We start from the raw sequence: 23,373 nt of genomic DNA on the forward strand, positions 1-23,373 counted from the left end.
AGCTGAGGCTCATGCGAATGTCATTGGTTTTGCAGGTATTTGACCGTGAACTGAACTACTGGAGCCATTTTGACCTGATGGAGCCAGATGACAGTCAGGGGATTACAATTAATCCTCAGGGGAGCATGACATGCATAAAAAAACGTAACATTTCCAGATGCTTTAACTGTTTTTTTTTATTTAAATGAACCATCCAGTGGCTCCAGACGTGTTTTTTTAAGAGTAATAATCAGTCCTCTGATTTTTGGGGAAACACATATAAATCAACCTTATATCTTTTTGCTTGAAGTGGAAGGAAAGGTGCGCTGAGTGACCTGTGCTGCATTGGTGCGTAATGGAGTTACACTGTAAGAGATACTGCAGGCTGTGAGCCTATAGGAAACCTCCCCCCTATCTCTCCTTCTCTTTTAATGTCTGGGCTCTGGTTTGTTTCACTTAATTCTATCTCCCCATCTCCTGATCCATCCATCAGTGTCTCTCTTCGTCTCTCACACACTTTCTCCCACACACACCCTCTTCCTCTCTCATCCTGCGCTTGTCTCACAACTGCGACTCATTTTCACTCCCATAATCCTCTCTTTCTCTCTCCCTTGATGAGAGAGTGAATGAGTGGGTGAGCGAGTGAGTGTGGGCGAGCGGGCATAGCCACTGATGCACTCCTGGTCATTAATAAAAGTTTTATACACAGTCAGGAAATGCATTTGAGCCCCGGTGGCTGGAGCTCCTCTCAGACACGCAGGAAATGGGCGCTTGGCCGACAGCCAATCCTGCTATTTCAGGGGTTCGTCCGGAGCCAATCAAGCTGGGCCTGGTCAGTTAATGGATGAGTGGCTCTGCTTCTTCTCTATACCCAAATATCAGCAACAATTAGAAGGTCTGGGGGGGGGGGGGGGGGGGGGGGGGGGGGGGGGGTGACCAGGGTGGGAGGCAAGTGAGCACAACATCATTTACCTGGTTTGAAGCTACATGCACGTGACACAACGCAGGTGGTCTTCCTCATGCTTTTGTATATCATCATATGTCCTTAAATATTTCTAACACAACATCTGCTGCAACAGTTTCAACAAAGGTGTTAAATAAAAATAACTAACTGAGCAGGTGCCATGATTAAATTATTTTCTCTGACAGATTCATTCTGCCTGCAGGAGCTAAGTGCTAACATCAGCATGCTAACATGGTCACAGTGAAGATGTGGATGTGCCGATGTTAAGTGTAAGCTTCATCCATCAATCCCTCTAATAGCTGATGAGATATTTCTGTCTGGACCAAGGAGGCGGACTGACCAACTGGCCGACTGCTAGCATGGCTAAAAAGATTTTTCTTTTTCTTGTGTCTGATAGGTGTAAGAGTGAAAATGCACTCTCAGGTATCTGGATACACAAAATAATGGAGCTAAAGGAAAGAATGGAACGCTGCGTCTAATTGTGCCATTCCTCACTTCCTGCCTATCCATTATCTTCCTCGATTACATTTTATCATGCATTATTTCTCACATAGCTTCTGCACTGAAACTTGCTCGTCCCGCCTCAGCTACACTCAGGTTCTGGCCGTAAGAACTGACAAACACACACAGTGGAGTAGTAAACCCCGTCATCAGGCTTCAGAACATCTCAGAAACCAGACGGGTGACAGCATGGCAACATGTTTCTGCAGTCTGAGCTTCAACTAGTCTACAAACTTTCATCATTCGTCACCTTTAACTAAATATGTCAACCAAAACCACTAAAATTGCTCTGCAGCTGTCAGTCGTGTCACATCGTTTCATCAAACCTGTCGTCAGTGCAAAGTGAGGAGAAATTTACCCTCACTTCATGTCTGAGTGTTCAGCCGGGCACTTCAGATAAAAGCATCCAGTGAAAGTGTGTGTGTGTGCGTGTGTGTGTGTGTGTGCGTGTGTGTGTGTGTGTGTGTGTGTGTGTGTATGCATGTGTGTGTGCGTGCGCACAGTGTTGATCACGTGAGAGACATACTGTAATGTGTTGTGTAAGTTGACACCCATGTGCTTCATGGGTGGGACGCCTCCTCCCCATCCAGCAGGCGTTTGTTACTGCAGCACAATGACACACAACCAGCTCATATATACACACACACACACACACACACACACACACACAGGAAGAGTGCATCCATAGTGGAGCGCCGGCAGAAATGAATGACTTTGTCAGCTGTATGCTGTTAACCAGGCCATTTGACATTGATCCCTGCCTGACCCAGAACATCTCTCCTACCCCCCCGTCCGCCACCATGCACGCACTCACACATACACACACGCACGCACAAACAAACACACACACTGCTCTTCATTTAGTCGTTTTTGCTTAATTAGCATGCAAGTCACAAGTTAGAAAAGCGATATTTCAGGAGTGCGTTACACAAGAAGATTAATGTGTAAATTCTGTGTGTGTGTGTGTGTGTGTGTGTGTGTGTGTGTGTGTGTGTGTGTGTGTGCGCCCTAACCCTATGTGTGTACTGCCATGCTGAAACTGAGACTGTTCTGCACACTGGTTTAGAGCTAAATGCTAACATGCTAACACGTTCATAGCGACAATGCTAGCATGTGGACACAAAGCCAGTATAATGTTAACCACATCCATGTTCCAGCTGGGTAATTTGCATTAAATACACAGTAGAGCTGAGACGGATGGGAATGTCAAACCAAAGTATTGGACAAATTAAATTTTGACCTGATGATGCCGCTGAATGAAGGCATCGCCCAAGTTATTCCGATTCACCCTGAAGGGGACTTGAATGAGTGAAACCAAAATTCATGACAACACTATAACAGTTTTTTAAACATTTCAGTCCTAAAACACCTGTTTGGGACGTTCCACAGGTAAACAGGCTCATTGGTGACAGGTGATAGTATCATGATTGGTATGAAAGGGGCATCCTGGAAAGGCTCAGTGGTTCATAGAGGATGGCGCGAGGTTCACCACTTTGTGAACACATGACTGAATAACGGATGTCACTACATGAGCTCAGACGTCTCCCAACCAACAGAGGATGGACTGTGGACGCTGAAGGACACTCCGGTTGTGCCTTCAACAGAAGGACAAACAAACATGGCTGCATTTGGAAGAGCATTTGAAATGATAAATGTTCAAGTAAATCAAGTCAGATGAATGCTGGTTTTTATCTTTTTATACACTTTGCATCCCATTTCTGAATCATCATTTGTATTTTTCTTCAAGAGCACGTCAGCCCAAAGAAAAAGACAAAGAAAAAACACTAACGTAGTTTTGATTTCTTTCAGATAATCACATTTTCTTTGTCTTTATTCGCCCTCAGTGTGTCTCTATCAGCAGTTTGTTTCATCTCAGATATTTTCCTCAACAGGAAACAGAGCTCCCTCCACCCCCATTAGGGACCAGTGTCCGGTTACTTTAATGTGTGTGTGTGTGTGTGTGTGTGTGTGTGTGTGTGTGTGTGTGTGTGTGTGTGTGTGTGCGTGCGTGCGTGTGCATTTGTGTGCCTACACTGGTGTGTCTTGCTTTAGTCCGGATGGTTGCAAGTTGCTGAGTAAGGGCGCAGACAAAAAGAGACAAAAGCACATACGCAAACATGAACACGCATGAGCATCCACTCGCACACAGATGCACAAAGGAAGAGGTTCATATTACAGACATGCAGCATATTGTCAGTGATGTCACTTGTCCTCATGGAGCGAATGAATGAGTGAAAATCTCACTTGACTCTTTTGTCGTGACAATTATCAAGTACACTGGTGCCAACACTCGTATCTTAGGAGGATTAACATCCTAGTACAAAGCAAAAAAAGCAAACAAATGGTTTGCAGTTTGCGCATTACAGCATTATATAAACTGTCATAAAGTGTCACTTCCAGGAGTCACTCGTTAGCGGGTCAGCCAAAGTCGCTTTTTATACTTAACGAGGCAACTGCTAACGCTGTTGAGTCAATGAACGAAATATATAATTGAAATAAATAAGTTGAAGTTGAAATATACTGCATGTATTATTGGAAAAATCACCTGTTAAACCACAATTCTTCAGAGCCTCATTGTGTGTACAGCACTGTAGGCTACATAGGGAGTGCTTTCTGTCTCAGCTTGTTTTAACTTATTGTCCAGTTAGGCAGCGCTAGCTAGCAGTTAGCCAACAAACTGGGCAGACTTTTGTGGCAGGCTAGCATTAGCATGTTATTGGCTCACTAACTATCCCCTCAAGTATGTCGCTAAGCTTCCAGCTCCATCTATTTTGCCTGGTAGTGCAAATGAACTCCCCTGTGCCACTTTGTGGTCCAACAACACACTGATCCTGGATCAGAGAGGGAACAAAAGAAAAACTGTTAAAGCCTGATCCGATTAAAATGAATATAATTTGGATTTATTTCAGAGAATCAGAGATGAACCAACATCTCTCTGACCCAGTTTCAAATGACAAAACTATCCCAAATCTAATTTCTGGGTTCCATTAAATTGCACCAGTGCTGCAGGTGGAAACTCCGGTCGAGCTTCAAGGGAAACAAACTGGTCTGAGCTGAAAATAAAACAAATCTGTCACCTGAAAGCGCCAATGTTTGGCTTCTGCCCCGTCATGTTCAGAAAGCAGAACTGAATTCAGTGACGGAGAGGGAGGGGTGGAGAGAGAGGAGGAGGAGGAGAGGAGGAGGCGAGGAGGAGGGGTGTGTGTGTGTGTGTGTGTGTGTGTGTGAGTGAATGTGTGTGTGACAGAGAGAGAGAGAGATCCAGCTCTCAGTCATTCATCTCTCGGGGAGAGGAGAGGAAACTACAGCAGGACGGGAAAGAAACAGTTTTCTGAGTGGAAAAAAAGGACGATTCTTTTTTAAAGTTCTGCATTCAACCTCCGACTGTCCTCCAGCGACACTTTTCCTTTTCATCATCATCATCAGCAACACCCTAAAACACCGCGCTGCTGCAAGTACCTATTTCACATCGCTCCTTCTTCTCTGGGTGGAGATACTTCCACTTCTCCTCCTGCAACCGAGGACACTTCTCTCTCTGAAAACTGACTCAAACGCCAAAACCGTGCCTGTCTCGATGAGCATCTCTTCAGCTCGGACAGAGAGAGCGGAGCACTTCGATCAGCGTGCATAAAGGGACTGGTTGGTTTTTTTAGGGAGGTGTAGGAGGAGGTGACTTCAGCAGGACGCACCGGGACCAGAGCGCTCCTGAAGAGCTCCGGGAAGAGGAGGAGGAGGAGGGTGCGTCACGCTGAGGGAGAGCATCCTCCCAGCCTTCTCACTCCCTGCAAACACACACCCTTAACACGACAGGGGAACAGTAATCTGAAATAATATCACAGAAGTATTTTAGCAAGGTAACGCCCCGCAGCACCATAAAGTGAGATTAAGACATTAAAAAAAAATCACTAAAGTTCAGATTAATTCATCCCTGGGTTCCACAGTCACACCACAAGTCACTCGAGGGATCTTGTAGGATAGTGTAAGATTATCGTAGAGTTCATTTGTCAGAGGCACACGCACACACGGACCCCCAGGACGCCCAGCACGCCGCTGCAGAATGGATCTCCCTCCAATCAGAGGTAAGCATAAATTCATCCCGTCGCCATCTGATCTGCTGATGAACTATTGATGATTTGCGTGACCTTGGAATGGAAAAAGTTCCTTTGGGATTGTTCAAAGAGTTGTTTAGCTTTGCAGACATCTGAGTTTTTACTTGATCTGTAAGCAGAGTCGAACGACTTCCCTGCAAGACAGTTTTCACAGATGCAGAAATTTAACGAGTTCGCAGGGATGTAGGATGTAAACTGTGGCTCTTAAAAGTCTCAAAGGCATATTATAGATTTATTTTTTCATGTTCAGTTTTTTAGCTTTTGTTACTGGTTGGGTTCACTTTCTCCTCTTCGGAAGACAAACACGGCGCTAACCATCTGCAAATAGGCAAAAAAACTCTTGTGGGACGAAGCAAGAAAAGTTTTTTTCTTTGGTTTTACCTGCTTGGTCTGTGATCCCGTGTTGGCTTCACCTCCAGAGGGAGCCTCCTGATGTTCAGCTAAGTGGCTTGTTCAAATACACCGAATCTTACTCAGATATATTTCCTGCCCTGATTTCCATCTCATGTTTTGGCTCATTGGTGGAGAAACAGTGACTGAAGGACGGTTTTTGTTTCATGTTTTATCAGTTTTAAAATCAATCAATATCCCTGCTTTACAGATACAATACTGAGCGTTTCCTAGAGTTAAAGATCTCAGCGTGCACTCGGGCCTGTGGGTGGGTGAAGTGACGGATGTCCGTCTAACGCTGGTGGACAAGTCGTCATTTTTATTGGCACTGGAGGTGAATTCAGCATCTGTCTTTTTACAAACTTCTGGTGACTTGAAGCAAACTCTTCTGAATGACTGGGAGGAGTGAAAGCGTGAAGCAGTCACATTAACTGATTTTTAGGCTGCGTGTGTGTGTGTGTGTGTGTGTGTGTGTGTGTGTAACCGTGATGGGGACATGTGGGGTTGGGATTGATTGTCCTCAAGGTCGGATGCAGAATGTCAATACCCATCTCCGCTGGGGTGGGACTGGAGGGGCGGGTGGATGAGCAAATGATGGGACGGACTGATGGGGGGATGGAGAGAGAGAGAGAAAGTGAATGGGAAGAGAGGAGCGGTGGTGCTGGGTGGGTGGAGGGATTGACCAGGGATGGATGGATGGATGGAAGGGAGGGGACAGTATATGAGGAGTGGAGGAATATGGCAGAGAGATGAATGAATGATGAAATGCATGGATGGTTAGAAGGGGCGGGGGGTGAATGGAGATGGAGGGTTTTTACACCACAGCAGAGGAACTAATGCACTGACTAATGCACTGGAGGACCGCAAACTTGTGGAAAACAATTTGTAAAAAAGAAAAAAAAAAAAAAGAAGCCTGGACTTTCTAATGAATTTCATATGACAGAAAAAGAAAAGTATGTCGTCTTTAAGGTAACAATGCTACTGCTGCAGCACAGAAAATAAAAATTTAATTTAAAAAAAAGAGCTGAATAATTTGCAGGATGCAGGAACACAAACACCCACTGCTCAAAACTTTGAAGCGAAAAGAAAATATCTTAACAAATGTCAAAGTGTCGCAATGAGCACTTGGCTACAAGAACTACCCACTGACTCCGTAAGACATGTCTTATGGTGTAGTTCCTCCAAAGGCCACTAGATGTCACAAGAAAAACAAAACCCCATTGAAGTGAATGGTAAAACCTGATTTATCCGGGTGTAAATTAAAGTCAGTTTACTTCTGGAAGAACACATAAAGGCTGAATAAAGAGTCCACGGTGTGGCTTCCTGCTCAAACCTGCAGGGACTTGAGCTCCACTGCAGGACTTTGTGATGAAATGCTGCCTAATGTGGGGAACATTTGAGCGACAGATCTCTGAGGCTTGAGGAGTGCTCGCTTGAACCAAGTCCGATGAACCCACCCTCTGCTCCTTTACCTACATTTATCTCTAATACAGCCGACAAGATTGTTGCAAGTGATAATCCCAAACTCTGAGCTTCATGGCCACAGATGCTGCCAGGAGATGGGATTTTCAGGCAAAGCTTTGAATTTGTGTCAAAGTGGCAAAAACACACAACACAAAGCAGCAAAAAACAAGTGGCAGCTGTGAATCTTTACTGTTCTGCTTACAATTTAGACCTCTGTTGGACGATATCATTCGGACTGAACACAGAAGCAGTAATTGGCTGCAACAGTTGGAGCCACAGTTTGTATGTTTGTCTCATATGTGTATGAGCGATGCCGTTTAGTTTCGATTGCACAAGGTGCTTCAGGTGGACTTAAGAACTCCACCTGTAACATTGTGCCAGCACAGAACTGTGGGAATCAACGCACCTCCACTTGGTCGGTGCTTGTTTGACCACCACCTGCTGCTTGTTGCTTGTAATTTCATTACCAAAGTACCACAATCCCCTTAAACACACAACATGTGACATTTCTGTGATACTTCAGAGTGTGAGGAAGGAAGTGAGCGACTGTGACTGATCGTAACACGAATAAAACGTTAACGCGTAACCTCGCCTGTGAACATTTCTGCCTGAGTCACGTCGGATGGGTTTTCACTAGCAAAGGTGGTCGTTTAGCAATGAAAACTTCCACGATCCCACGCCACATCACGACACCATCTTTTGAAATACCCGATGCAGCAGAAATTACACAATGTGCATTTATCAACCTACGTATGGACAAACTTTGTTGAGTCACTCCACTAACCCACATTCAGTTTCAACAGATCCTGATGTTTCTCCAACAACATTTAAGTTTGACTTTAGTGAAAACTCCAATAAAGGAGATGAAGATAAAACCAAAGCATGCAGTTGAAGAGTTACCAAAACCGTGTCCAAGAGCCAACCTGCTTGTGACTTCAGTTGCAAACGCAGCATCACATGTAACTGAAGTGACTGTAACAGAAGGCTGACAACTGCTCGTGCTGCAGCCAAATACCTTCATTTCACTCAGTCCCAAGATCACAAGTTTACTGCAGGTACTGTGCCATTTTCTGATCAGTGTTTTTCCATACATGTATTGGATTATTCTGCAGACTGGTGAGCACAGAGGAAAGCCCTTAAAGATGAAATTTACACCTCAGCTGTTCAGTTACATGCTGACATGTGGCACACAGGGAAAATCTGTCACTAAAAACAATGCGACCCTCATGAAACTCATTGGCTTTTCACTGGTTCTCATTTGCACGTTGCTGCGAGCCCATATTGATTCTGCACCAGTGACTGCACCAAAACCAGGAGCGAACGTGGACAAACATGACCAATCTATGTCTTATCATTATGGCTTTGATTTAGCCTAATGGGCAGAGTGGATTGTTCCGCGACAATCTGGCTTTATTCAATTTGGGTGAACGTGTTGTCAAATCCAAAGCGACTCCCACTTCCTGTCCAGCTCGCTCTCCTGCTTTCCTTCTCTTGTTTTGACTTTTCTGTCCATCTTATCTCTCGCTCTACATCTGGCTCCACCACTTTCATTTTTATCATTATTTGTATCACCATCCCTCACTCATTCACTGCCTCTTTCCTTCCTCTTTTCCTTCCTCCCCTCTCGTTCTCTCCCCCCAGCCTCCCCCCTGCCTGGACTTGCTGGTCTGCAGTGTCTATTTCAGTCTTTCCGTTGGGGTCAGATTCGGCACATCCGGTATCTCATCCAGTTTATTGTCATTCAATCCTGCTGTGCTCCCGGAGGGCATCAGGAGGAAGGCCCCTGGGTCTTAGTGCCTGACGGGTCTTGAACACACACACACAGACACACACACACACAGACACACACACACACACACACACACACAGACACACACACACACACACACACACACACACACACACACACACACACACAAGCTGGCAGCATTGTAATCAAATGTTTTGACCCCATGAAACAACTCATGACTTCTGATTGCATATGTTGTTTCTTCTTCTCTGTGATTTTTATGCCTTTTCACGACGATAGCGACGCTCTCATGATGCTGTTAGACAACAAACGACCTGTTTTCGGTGAATCAGAAATCCACAATTTGATTGACACTGGAATGAGCTCTAAAGCTGAAGGTGGAACTATGGAAAGTGAATGTTTTGAGCTGATGACAGCAGGTTCACAGGCCCACCGTGGTCCTAAAAACAGAGCTGGGTCCTGGTCCTGAGTCAGACCGGGTCCAAATTTCAATTTTCAATTCAGTCTAACTGGGATGAGGAGGGTCCTGTTGTTTTGCTGAGGGTCTTACTGTTGGGTCTGGGCTCTGGAGACTTTAGCGATCATGTTTACACCAGACAATGTCGATATTGGACAATTTTTCACATCCAATGCTTTTTAAAATTCTTGCTTTTTGCAAAATCTGCACATTGGCCATGCTAAAATGAAGGAAATGTAGGAAGAAGAAGCAGCTCTGGTTACTGTTAGACAACTAAAACACTTTGGGAAGATTGTGGTAATGTGTGGTTTATTTAATAAAAAGTCATATTTTGAAACTCCCTTACTTTCTGCCTTACTTTCATCCAACAGCTTTGAAGATCTGGTTTTACTGCTGCAAGCAAAACACAACTTACAATATGCGAATAACATTCAACGCATTACTAAACACATCAAAACACTGCTCACATGTTGATGTATTATTCATTTTACACTAAAGAATGTGTAATGCTACTTTCATGCAGTGAAAGTTAAAATAGAAATCTATACAACAACTGAACTGAAGGTTAATAGACTCAATACTGAGGATGTAGACTGGAAACCAGCCTGCTATCCTTACAGGTTTACTCTCATTGGATTTAACAGGACTGAACTGAAGGCTTCTTCCAGGCTTGTTGCTCCTTGTGCCTCCAAATTATGTGCAAATATGACAATATTTTTGGCTGCACAGTGTAGCAGAGTAGCTGATTTAATAAAGGTACTATCACAAAATATACATAGAGAGGTTTTGGTGGTAAGTCTAGTATTTCTTAGGGGGAGTCGGGTTGTGTTGAGGGACTCAGAGTTTGTAAAATCCAGACTACAGCCCAGTTAGAGTCTGAGGTTTTCTGGCTTTTCTTAGTTTCAGAAGTGGTAGGTTCACTGGACGCTGAGAGATTAAATGAATACTGATCTCAGTTTAAAACACATTCGGACTACTTGCTGGGTTATTTGTTCAGAGAGGCCAAAAAGCCAGAAAAGTAAAGGAAGTGAAGGGCAGGACAGCAGAGAAGGTATGAAAGGGGAGAGTGAAGGTGATGTGAGGGGAGGAGAGGATGTGAGAGGACAGGGAGAGAAATGAGAGGAAGGGAGGACAGAGGAGGAGGAGAAGACAGGAAAGAGGAGGAGAGGGCAACCCCTCCTCATTCCAAGGCGAAGGGTCACTGCAGTCGGTTTTAAAATAGCCCGAAACCATGATGTCATCGGCGAGAGATGCAGCGACGCTCTGTCCATTAAACTCAATCGACCATCGGCAGGTCGAGTCCAGACTCAGCGGAAGTTAGAGAGTCAGCGGACAGACGAGAGATCAGCACAGTCTATAGGTGTCCGTTTACTTTTGACATTTCACTCGGTCCGTTTTTCTGACCTCCAGCTGATTTTCTTTTACTTAAAAAGTGACCCATGTTTTAGTTTTAGCGAACAGCATTCCCAGAAGACCTTAACAAGTAATAACCATGAGCCATAAACACAGAGCTCATTGAGAGTAATGTCCTGATTTCACCATCGAGAACAAAGACAAGAGGCCCTGAGACAAGTATTTGTTTGTGTGTGTCTGTTTGCTGTTTATTAGCACTGGTTTGAAGAGTCATTCATAACCTTATAAATTTATTCATTTCTACTGCTGATGCTTTGCTATTCATCGTTCTAAACGCAAAACAGTCTTGTGACTCATAGTTTCTGCTTTATCTGACACAAGCAGAACAACAGAGAATGGCTAGCATGAGCAATGAAGAGAGACAGAAAAGACAGGATGTCTGCAGGGTTCACCGGGTTCAATTTTAAACTTTTTAAGGCCTTTTAAAACCACAGAGAATGAATTTTTTATGCATTTCATGGCGTAGGAGGACATGTCCAAGCCATTGTCATATCACATTTATCAGTAGTTCCCAGAAGTATAGAGCAATAACTCTTAATGATACTATTTAATCAAATTAACCTGGACACAGATGGACGGATTAAGTTCATAGAAGTGTTTGCTATAACCGACACTTTCCCATTATGAGACGAGGAGCTTTCTGGCTTCTGAAACGAGCATTAACATTATCATCAGCCGGCGAGAGAAACATTCATTTTGTTTGCTGTGCACATGCCTTCCTGTGCGCACTCATGGCGATCTTCCTCAAGGCTTCACAGATATATTGCTAAAGCTACAGTGAGCTAGCTGCACATGAATGGCAGAGAAAGTGCAGCCAAATCTACCGAATGCTAACAGGTTAGCTTCACAGCAGTGAGCGCAAACAACAGCCATGTTCATTGTTTATGGTAATGCCAGCTGGACTTCAGACTGAAAGACACCTCCATGATGGCTACTTCGCTCGTGTTTATCACTGAGTTGTTTGTTTATGTTTGTATGAAACCAGCCTTCTCATCACTGCTCCTCTTCCTCTCTGGTGGAGGCAGCATCACTGTGTTTTGGGGGAGGCCTGAGGGAAGGGGAGGGGGGATTTTTCAGTTGTATACATCAAAATCCATCTAACTCCTGCTCGTTTCTCCAGCGTTACTGACTCCAGCTTTGAGACATCTTCTGAGAGCTCTTTTTGAGGAATTCAGTGATTTCTGCAAAGCATGTACGCTAACATCCACACAGCTAACAGACCTGGCAGTGTGGATGGTGATTGGACAGCAGAGAGTGAATACAGTTTGTGTTTCTGTGCACCAGAGTGATGGAGCAGGAGTGTGTGTGTGTGTGTGTGTGTGTGTGTGTGTGTGTGTGCGAGTGTCCCAGGGCAGAGGCTCAGTCATTACTGATACTCCCCCAGCACAGAGGTCCATCCTCAGGTTACCACCAACCGCCTCTTGAAACAGCAGCTCTCTCTCTGTCTCTCTGTGAGGGACTGTCTCTCAGATGTTATTTTTATTTTTCTGCTTTATTGACATTCATTTTTCACATTTTACACGTGCAGTGTTTGGAAAATTTACCACAGAAAGAAAGATGGATGTCAGAGAAAAGCCATTCCTGCCTTTTCTGCCCTGCTCTCTCACTCTGTCTGTCACTGATGTCATTGATCAGATCGTATGTGCAGCACAGTGAGACATGATATCATCGACGGTATACTATGAAACTCACATGTACCACATATTTATTGAAAAATGATGGCGCTGCTGAGCACCAGTTTCAGAGAGAGAGAGAGGCACAGAGAGGATGATGCCTCTCCCGTCCTCTCTCCTCTGAGCCAGATGGATTGTCTACTAAATAAAACAGTCGTGTGCTGCCGGCCATGTTGGTTCACTTTTAACCACAAACCTGCTTCTCCTAAAGTGTCGCCTGAATCACCTTCGTATTTGTGGGAACATCAGTGATGAAGAATGAATGTTATCCTGCAGAAGTTTTGCTACAATATGTGTGGAAATGCTTGAGTTTGTGATGAGGAAGTTTCATTTTATGAAGTGTGATTTTGCAAATAAACAAAGAAGACAACAGCTAAAAACTTCCTGGTCAGGAAAACTTTTGGCTTATTTTAGTAAATAAAAGGGATTTGCTCAAACTGATATTTAAAAAAACTGCTGCTTTTGGAATCACTGCTGAGACTTGGGTATTGTATTGGCACAGGTATCAAATGTTTAACAATACTCAGCTGATAGCATGAAATATAAATATGAAGTACTTACAGTTGAACTAAATCAGCAACAATTGCATTTGACTTTGGGTTATTGTGTTTTTTTTATTTTTATTTTTTTAAATGGTATCCATGCGGAGGGAGTGGCAGGAAAACAAAATCCAGGCGCACAAGTGAATGGTTACAAATAAAAAAGCCTTCAACAAATACGGGCCAGCACATTTTAAAAATACAGTGATGCACGTTAGCCTACGTGCCTTCCTCAGGGGTCTCGACATGAAATAAACCCAAACCCAACTTCAGGCTGTTTTATTTACTACATGCAAAAGTTTTTGAGAAACAGAGACGTTCTGAGCTGAGAATTCAGGTCCAACCCCACTCATCTTCAACCTCGGTTTGCTATGATAGCTTGCAGTCTTCTCACCTTTGCAGGTGCACTGCAGCATATCTTGACACATTACCGCCACCTGTTGATCAGTGGAATAGTGACACTATTGGCTGAATATAGCGTGACCCATCCCTACACATTCACGTCCTCAGGAACACCATGCAAAACAGCTGTAGAGCTCTGCACAGCCAATCAGTGTAGCCGATTCAGGTCATGTGCCAATGCTGACACCAGAGCCACCGATGTTATTTTCCTGTGATGGCTAAAAATAATGTTTGAAACAAAGGTGAACATAAAGAGAAAGTACCTTCTGTGAGGTCACATGACTAACCTGTCCGTCTCACTGTGACACACCTGACGTTCAGGTGTGATTTACAGTTTATGAATCTGTGCTGAAATAAGCTGAAGTTTGGACGGATGTTTGTTCTTTGGCTGCAAAATATTCTGTTTTCATAAATAAGTGTCAAAGCTGATGAGCAACTCATCAATTGACTCTTTCAACATCTGTTTGTGTGGCTGGACTCGACATTGAGACTTTCATCTCAGGTGCAACAGTCCAACTTTTTGACATGACTTGCACTATTCGTGCTGCTCTGGGGGGTGGGGGGTGGCAGTGGTGGGCTCAACCAGCCAGTAAATATGAGGTCATGGAAATGCACGGCAGGCCTCTTCTTTTTAACAATTAGATGGGCTGATAGGCGGGCAGAGTATGAGCGAGCCGCGGCCGCCGCTCCGCCTGATGAGATTACTCACCAGGACTTCTCCTCTCTCCTCGGACTAATTTGAAAATGCATCCTCATCTAACAAACCTGGGCCTTCTTATCTGCTCCTTTATGGCTGGACCTCTGGAAGTGGCAGATGCAGACAGACGCTGGAGGGTAGAGCACCTTTTACGCTCAGGCTGCTCCTCGGAAAGCCTGGCGGACAGGAAGACTTTTTGTGTTCTATTTGTTTTTACAGCCCCGCTTGCTAATCACCTCTCCTTCCCTCCCACTGATGGATCGCCATTCTTGGGTTTCATCCACATCCTCCATCTCCTCTCTTATTGCTTTTGCACTGCATTTTCCCAAAGCCACTTCTCTTCTACTTTCTGTATTTGCCTGTTTGGCTGTACGTAACAGGGCAATAATGTGCTCGTTAATCAGCCTACAGGAAATCATACGGTGACAATGTGACACATTTTACACAATTCTGGGGCCAAAAAACTAATGATTCTGAGCAAACCTTTTCAAAGCCATTTGAGATGTGCACACTTGCTGTCTTTATTGTCTTCTATAGCAAACTGAATATATTGGAGATTTTGCACCATCACTAGGACAAAATAAGCAATTTGAACTCGTTCTCTGTGAAATTATAACATTTTTCACTATTTGGTACTTAATAGTCTCTTATTAATAGCAACTTGCATAATGCACATAATCAAATTATCATTACAGCAGCTGCAGCCCCGTGTTCATTGCAGTAAACATCCATTTATCTAAAATCTGATTTACTACTTTGACTTTTCTTCTTCTAATACATGCCTTTTTTAAAATGTATGATGAAGGGGCTGGAGAATCTCTCTCTGGGCTGCAACATGCTTTTTTCATTTTCTGTTTCAAACCTGCATCAACACAAAGTTGATCAGTCACTTTGTTATCAGATGACCATTAAACTAAAAAACAATGAAGGAGAAGATTTTTAACAGTCAGTGAACAATGTAAACTACAGGCAAACGATCTGAGAAAAGATAAATTCCTCAAACATAAACACCTGTATTCACGTGGGCGTGGCCTGAGATGATTACTTGCGGCGGCTCCTTCTTACCTCCATCTAATCTCACGATCTGTGCTGCTTTAAATGCATTTCCATTTGGCCTCATTACTCTCTGAGAGAACTGGCACCATGTGAGCAGCGAGTCAGCTATCTCTCCCCTTTGGCCACTTGGCAAGACTGCAGTTTTTTTGTGTACATATAGCTGAGCGTGTGTGTGTGTGTGTGTGTGTGTGTGTGAGTGTACAGTATGTGTGCATGCTGGTTGGGGAGGGTTTCTTCTGTCTTTATGAACAATGAACACATTTTCCTTCCAAAGCGAGCTGCAGATATGAAGCTCAGTTTTTTTCTTCCTGCAGGCCTCATCTGATGTCTGAGCAGGGAATCAAATCAGCTGCATACTCAACTAGACTTGGAGCTTTTATTTAATTTAGTCTTTTCTCCTCATGCATTTACTGCATGCATAAGCAAATTCAGTTTACCTTTTAAGCCTTCAGTTGCAGTCTTACATGGTATTACAGTGAGTACACGAAGCTTTCTCATGTCAGAGAGTGAACAGGTGAAAATATTTTAACTTAAGCAAGAAATTTGCATGTAACCAAAAACATGAGAGACAGACAGACTTATCAATGAAACTTAAAAACAATCAAAATTGACGAGAAATTGAGTTGGAAACGGAGGCGGGACATGAAAAGTGAAATCAGACGCTGAAAAGAGTTTTTAGATATCAGTCTGTCAGTTCTCAAGAATTAAAAACACATATAAAAAAGACACAATCTCATCTTTCGAGAATCAGTATCCCAGTTACTCCGGATAATCCTCACAAGAGAGCTGCTTTTTCCTATTTTTGTTGGCAGATATTGTAGAAACCATGTCTTAAGGGATTCTCTGTACTGGCTTCAGCATTTAGCTGTGGCTGCTGTTCGGTTCGAACCACAGACCAACACTCGGCGTACTTTATATTTATCAACTGCTTTTCCAAAATAAGTCATCCTTTCAATGAGGTTTTGCAGAATGGTACTGATCCATATACACGAGCGGTCCTGTAAAGCCCAGCAGGTAAACTCTCATCCATCAACAGGAAACCGGTCTGTTGATTTATAAGCTAAATTTTGGAATGAAACCAGCTCCTCCGCAGTCGTCTTAACTCTAGCTTGCTGATGCTGCCAGTCTCTGTCTGCAGGTGGGTTTCCTCCGTGGCAGCAGCAGCTGTGTCCAACAGATGCTAAATTACAGTGTGGACCTTATGGTTGTATCTCTCCGGCTCTGGCAGGCTAATAATAGCGTTAGCCTGAGCGCTGGAGAACCTCAGCGGTCATGATGACATGGCTTATGGTTGTGTGGAGTCTGTGTGGCTAAAATCTATCTTTGATCAAGTGAAGCTTAAATATTAATATATAGTGTGCATGCTACTGTTTGCTACATGTGATGTGGCGCCCCCTTAAGGCAAATTCTTAATTTCTTTGCTTTTTAATAATGATGTGATTTTTAAGCGTGTGTGTTTTGTGTTCTCAGAGCTCATTTGTCAATCAAACACTGGGAGACTATGATTTCGTCTTTGGGTTTTATGCTAATGCAGTCTGACTTTGTGTAGGCGGCACTTCTTGGTGAACACAGAGAACACAGAACACAGCCTGGATTGTTCCCATTGGATCAGAGAAATTATAGACTATATAAATGCACATGTCTTTATATGAAAATGTTCCGTCTTGTAATTTTAAAATACAAGAAAGCAACGTTACTTTTCTCCAGGTCTGGAATCTATCAGGGAATTTAGGCTAAAACTTCCTCAATGATATAAAAAAGGTTTCAGACAATAACCAGCCATAGTTCTACTAGATGGATATAAAGTGAACAAAACTTGGATTTGTCTTTATATAATTATTCTTATTATATAATTAGAATAACATGCTTGTCTGATATGTTCTCAGGTCAACATCACTAACCACTATCACTTCCCTTCTCTGTGTGTTTGTAGGTTTATCTGATGTGCCGTGAGAGTTGGGAGCACCTTGCCCCAGCCCCGGCCTGCAGCCCTGGTGCCACCCAGCCTGGCTCACCAGGATGGACCCTGCTCATTCCTTCAGGGTGGAGCTGGACGGGCTGGACCTCCAGCAGGTCCCAGTGCTGTCGCTCGACCAGATACATGCCATCCGGGCCAACAATGACTACGTGGAGAGGCCCGTGGCACTGGAACTGGCCTCTCAGTCCGGATTTTTCTATGCCCATGAAGACCGTTACCCTCATGGAGTATACACCCACCACCCCCAGCCTTCTTTCCACTCGGCCCTGCCCCGCAGCCAAAGTCAGCAGCAGCACGCTCACCTCTCCCACCTGAGCCGTTCCAGTACTATAAGCTCTTCCATGTCTCGGACCAGTGCCACCTCAGACCAGCGGCTACTGGCAGGATTGACGCCGTCTCACTCTGGCCTCGGTTCGGTGGTCCGTTCTCAGCCCAAAGGAGAACTCAAGCCTGATGCTTCTTTGGGTAAAGGCCTGACAGAGGACGAGGCTGAGCTGGGCCTTCATTTGTTCATCTGCGAGCGGTGTGGTCGCTGTAAGTGCCAAGAGTGCTGCGCTCCCCGCCGCCTGCCTTCCTGCTGGGCCTGCGGACAGCGCTGTCTGTGCTCCGCCGAAAGCGCTGTGGAGTACGGCACCTGTTTGTGCTGTGTTAAAGGCCTGTTTTACCACTGCTCCGCCCAGGACGACGAGGATAACTGTGCCGACCGGCCATGTTCCTGCGCTCCAGCCCACGCCTGTGCCCGCTGGGGCACCATGGGGCTGCTTGCGCTCTGCCTGCCCTGCCTCTGCTGCTACCCCCCTGCCAGGCTGTGCCTTGCCCTGTGCCAGTGTGCCCACGACCGTGCCACACGTCCTGGCTGCAGGTGCAGCAACACCAACACTGTGTGCCGCAAGATTTCCGCCTCCAACCCTAACCCTGGTCATCCCTCGCTCCGTAGCAAGGCCCTGGAGAAGCCGTTATGACAGGCCTAGATGAGTGCCAGGCAAATCCATTTCCCCTCAGCCGTCGCCAAAGGAAAGCTGTCGCCATCAGTGCCACAGCTGTGACGACAATGCCATTGTGATCCACCTACCTACATACGACAAGCCAACCAACCAACCAATCCACCGTGAAGTGTTGTTCACCTGATGTACCTTGAATTTACTTCTTCTCCAGCTCAGGAGGGACCAAAGCTTTACTGTGCCTGTTCATGTTGGAGACTTCATGCCTAAAAACAAAACCCTGTCCTGAAGAAGCTGTCGTGCTTTGCTGGACTGCCCTTCAACCTTAACCAAGACTTCCAGACAGAAATCACCTCTCTCCGCATTCTGTGGTGTAAGTTGGACGTGTTAAAATCTATTTATTTATTGCCGAACTTCCTTCCTCCTCACCCTTTGCAAAGAGAACGCACAGAGCACAGAGACGGGCGATGGACCAAATCAGGAAGGAAAGACGCCTGTGGCAATGTGTATGGTCTATGCCAACGGAGTTTCTGTTCTCTAGAAAGAGAGAATCAGAAGCAGAGAGCATGGGAGACTGAGGACTTTGACCGCAAAGACATTCGAAAACTACACAAAAGGTTGAAGATGAAAGAATGAAGAAACCAACGTTGTGCTGTGGTGAATATCAGACTGGGACTCTGAGCAAAGCACCAGGACATAAAGTGAGAACAAAGACACTTGTACCATACCTGTAACAACAGTTTGACACCAAAAAGGGACCATGCACTGTACAAACTGAGTGAATTTCAATTCTATTAAGCTCATTTGTAAAGGAAAAGCACTGTGAGGTAGACAGACAACGTTTTCCCCAGCAGCCTATAGCTGAATGGGGGATTATTTAACCGGAGGGAGGGTGCATCCATTGTGACTAGGCAGCGTGTGTGTGTGAGTGTGTGTGTCTGTGTGTGTGTGTCCTCCCACTGTACAACAACCTGTGTATGTAGAGCCTGTGTGTATGTTGTTTTGTCAGCAGAAGAAGCCTCCCTTGTCTTATTTTTAGCAGTGCTGCTTCAGTGGAGCTCTGAGGGTCTGGTCGGGTTTCCTCCCGAAGTCAGTCTGTCGCCAACCTCCCTCCTCTGTCCGACCTCCTTCGCTGCCCCCACCTCCAGGCTTCTCTCCTCCTCCTCTACCATTTAACCCACTGTTGTCCCATCCTCAGATCAAATGTCCTCTCCTCTGAACCATCTTTGTATCTCAGCCAGTACCTTGTTCCAGAATGACTTACAGCGGAAAAACAGTCGCTTTAGCTCTTCGATTCACAACAATAACGTCAATCCTGCAACCATGGAGGTAATGATGTTTGTTTTTAACCAACCAGGTTGAACAAAGCAGCAGTAGCTGAGTAAGTTAAGACAGGTTAAGTTAAGGGAAAACAATGCCAGACCATAGCATGTTTCCACTTACTGTCAAGCAAATTTTAAACAAAACTTTGAACTGTTGCAAAGAATCAAGCTTTTTGAGATGTTTTAAATGTGCATAGAAACACCTTGATGGAAACACGCCTATTGTTCAACTTAAGCTTTTAAGCACTAAAAACTAGCTCCTAAATTTTGCGTGTTAGTGCCTTAGAAGTCTTCCGGACAACCCCAAAGACCTAATAAAACTCAGTTTGCGGCTCCATTATTTGGATATGATAAGAAGCTTTTAAAAAGGTATTTGCTCCACTGGGCACTTTGCAGTGGAGCTTAGCTTTGATGGTTATCCCTGGAGTTTGTTAGGGTTAAGCCCACCCGTTCCCAGAAGCTCAAGCATGGAAGATACTTTGAGAATACGGCCCAAGACCTTCGTGAGCTTGACGAGGCCTCCGACTGGATGCCTATTTTTAAGTGACATATAAAGATAAAAATTTAGAGAATTATCTTCTCATTCAGTTTTGGAATTACCAAAGCACAAAAAGAAAAAAACAAATTACAACCAAACCCATCCAGCAGAAGCCAGCTGACAAGAGGCGTATTTTTCCCACACACCCATACATCCCTCCTGCCTCACACTCACAGGGCTAAAAGCCTCCAGTTCCTGGTCCACAGAGAGTTGATCAAACAGGCAATTAGCTCCATGATAGCTCTTAATGGGCCGGAGAAGAATGGAGCGTGGGAGGGAGGGAAGTGAGGGGACAGGATGAGTGGAGTTGTGGTGTTTGGCAGATGGACAGCTGATGAGGAGCGAGGGATGCTGGGAGGAAAGAGAAGAGGAGGGAGGTTGGATGGAGGGAAGGAAGGAAGGAGAGGCTGTTGGTGTCACCATTGAGTCATAAGGAGACCATGCATGCTCTAAATAAAAAGAATTAAAAACGAGCAGATGTGACTTTCAGGTTAAAAATGACTTTGATCGCTTCAATAAACTTACTCAGCACTTCAGGTACAAAGTTCAAATTTAATGTCAAAACGCAACAACAGTGCACGGCTCTTCGAGGAGGGAAGGATTCAAAGCTGATGAAAACAACACAGCACCAGGCGCGTGCATGTGCGTGTGCATGTACATGTTTTTAGGCAGGTGTGTGCGCGTGTGTGTGCTCTTATTTGGATGCATATGGGCTTTTCTGTGTGTGTGTATGTGTGTCAGCGTGCGTCACCTAAGCTCAGACACACACAAACTGACCTGATTTGTTAAATGTTACTTTGCTATATTTTTATATGTAAATATGGGCTATTAACAGTATAACTATTTTTATTCTGCATTTTGTTTCTATGAGATTGATATTATTATGGCTGTTATCCATTATAGTGAATATTTACTTATTTACAGTCCACTTGGGATCAGTTCAGGAACTTTTGGGGCAACTCTGACAGCCGACACTGAACAAGGACTTCAGAAAATGCTGCAGCATCAGTTTATTAGCACGTCCCTCAGCATAGCTCAGAGTTATGGCTTGGTTTTGAACCTTTTTGACATCAAACACACCTCTAGCATCAAGCATCAAATGTTCTTCCTGCAAAAGCGAACAAAATCAGGATTTCTCCAACACTTCTTCTCAGATGTGCAACGTCGGTAGAGCTTCACTCAAATGTAGCCTCGCAATATCGCAACCGAAATATTTTTTTTAATTCATGCATTCTAGTTTGTTTTAGCAGCTTTGATGTGTTACTGACGTTTGCTTTTAGGATGTGTGACTGTTGCCCCAAATGTTTCTGAGCTCATCGCTGGTTTCACTTTGATCGACGGGTTGGCAACTGTGGAGGACACACTCAACTTAACCTTTTTTTTTCTTTAACGTTGCCACTTTCTCCACTTTTAGTGTTACGTATGACATCATTATTATTATCAGAAGTATTGGCAATCAAAAATCAGAATCTTTGTAATTGAGACCTATCAAATTACCTAGGTTGACATTATGTCCACATCAATGCTGATGAATTTGAAACTCTTTCCCGTCATGTTTTCATCAACACTGAATAAACGTTTTCAACCACCCGAAGCAGAACAAGTTCGTACACTGAGAGAAAGCCAAAGGGAAAAACCGAGCTTTTCGAAAACGCCGATGTGATCTGATAATTCGCTGACACATTCTATCCTGCATGCATGCTCTGTGAATGACAACGCTTCAAAAGCAGCAGAAAACCACTCGGCGGCCGTGCGCACACGCTGCTGGTTCGACTGGTCTGCCTGACAGGAGAGAAACACTTTTCTATCGTTGTGGTGTTTGAAAACAATAACGTGAACGTCGACTTTCCACATGAAAACTTCTCAAATTTAACTGCGTTACTGTGGTCGTGGCCTCAGATGGGTTCTACACACACACACACACACACACACACACACACACACACACACACACACACACTGTCTCCTTTACGTTGGCTGGATGACTTCAGTCAGATTTGGTGCTTTGATGACTTGAGGAACATTTGTAGCCGATTGTTTTCTATCTGAGCTGAGATGATGTCACAGAGGAAACTGCTTATTTTTTAACTGCTTGTGTTTCATCTGTGCTCAGAGGAGCCTTAAATTACCTACAGTTTCCGTTCTCCAATCACAACCCGTTCAGTACGTGACGTTTCGTATGTACTACATATACACACTGAGCGGTGCAAGCAGTGCATTGTGGGGTACAGCGCAGATCGACTTCCATTGAGTCTAAAATTTGCCATTTTTCAGTTAAGAACAGTCTTAAAGTCCAGATATTCCCTTCAGATATCCTGTTTTCTAAAATTATCTAAAATTACTTTAACTGAAATGCACATTTTTGACAGCTTACCAAAAAACAAATTTCTTTACATTTTAAAATCATGGTTAAAATGTTTTTGAAGATGCTAAGGGAGCTAGCTCGATGATGGCAGCAGAACGTTGCATATGGCATCATTAAATCAAAGGACAATATTCTGCATCTTAAGGCAAATGAAGGACAGCCATTATGATTACAAGACTTGGGAATAAAGGGAATTTTTGGGATGTTTAGTGGGATTTATCTCCTGGTAAATTACACTCATTACATGTGTGTGAGTTCCACACCCTCTGCTGACTACGCTGTGTGTATCTGCATGTACAAATAAAACAGTCCATCATCCAAATGTTTTCATCACAAGATTTCCAAACGTTTCCCAACATTTCCGACATCCGTCCCTCAGGACCGGAGCTCGTGTCAGGAACCTGTCTGATGCCGTACGTACGCAGGCTGCCGCTATAACCAGGAAACTTCTCCTCTTGTGTCTTAGCAAGCATCGCTTCTGGTACAAATTGGCATCCTGTATGTTGTAAAAGAATTTAAGGAGAGTATATGGAACAAATATATATAGAAATTTATCTAAAATGAATATATTATATATGGAACAATATGCATTACACATTTTGTTTCACTGCTGAGATTGCTTCATGGGTATTTATTTAAGTGGTTGCAACCATGGCGGTAACAATGATCATGAGGATGGTGTTGATGAGTGAAGTATTTATTTTCCAGTGGTCAGGGGAGATGAAGAGCACCAGTGTTGTTGTTGTTTGTCCTTTGAGTTTGTTTCTTTGTTCCTCTTGGTGTGGTGTGGCTGCTGCTACCCTCCTGGCTAAAGACGAACCAATAAAAAAGGAGT

General features: G+C 44.2%; 1 protein-coding gene and 1 long non-coding RNA gene across 3 annotated transcripts in view; one reads left to right on the top strand and one right to left on the bottom strand.

The window, feature by feature from the left end:
• The window catches only part of LOC143333272 (uncharacterized), a 47,938-nt gene that overhangs the window by 15,908 nt on the left and 8,657 nt on the right, over nt 1-23,373 (bottom strand). The gene's annotated exons all lie outside the window — the stretch shown is intronic.
• LOC143333288 (protein sprouty homolog 3) lies at nt 4,737-23,352 on the top strand. Of its 2 annotated transcripts, none has more exons than XM_076751333.1 (2): nt 4,737-5,523; nt 17,328-23,352. In XM_076751333.1, exon 2 carries the CDS (start codon nt 17,414-17,416, stop codon nt 18,332-18,334), a length of 921 nt encoding a protein of 306 aa, XP_076607448.1. In that variant the 5' UTR covers nt 4,737-5,523; nt 17,328-17,413; the 3' UTR covers nt 18,335-23,352. The 2 variants fall into 2 exon arrangements, with proteins under 2 accessions (XP_076607448.1, XP_076607449.1); XM_076751334.1 differs by lacking the exon at nt 4,737-5,523 and adding an exon at nt 6,175-6,277.

Source organism: Chaetodon auriga, chromosome 15 (assembly GCF_051107435.1).
Source record: "Chaetodon auriga isolate fChaAug3 chromosome 15, fChaAug3.hap1, whole genome shotgun sequence".
Taxonomy (NCBI): domain Eukaryota; kingdom Metazoa; phylum Chordata; class Actinopteri; order Chaetodontiformes; family Chaetodontidae; genus Chaetodon; species Chaetodon auriga.

What these genes read in the sequence shown, in the direction of transcription:
- LOC143333288 (XM_076751333.1), top strand. Translation starts at nt 17,414, where the DNA reads ATGGACCCTGCTCATTCCTTCAGGGTGGAGCTGGACGGGCTGGACCTC.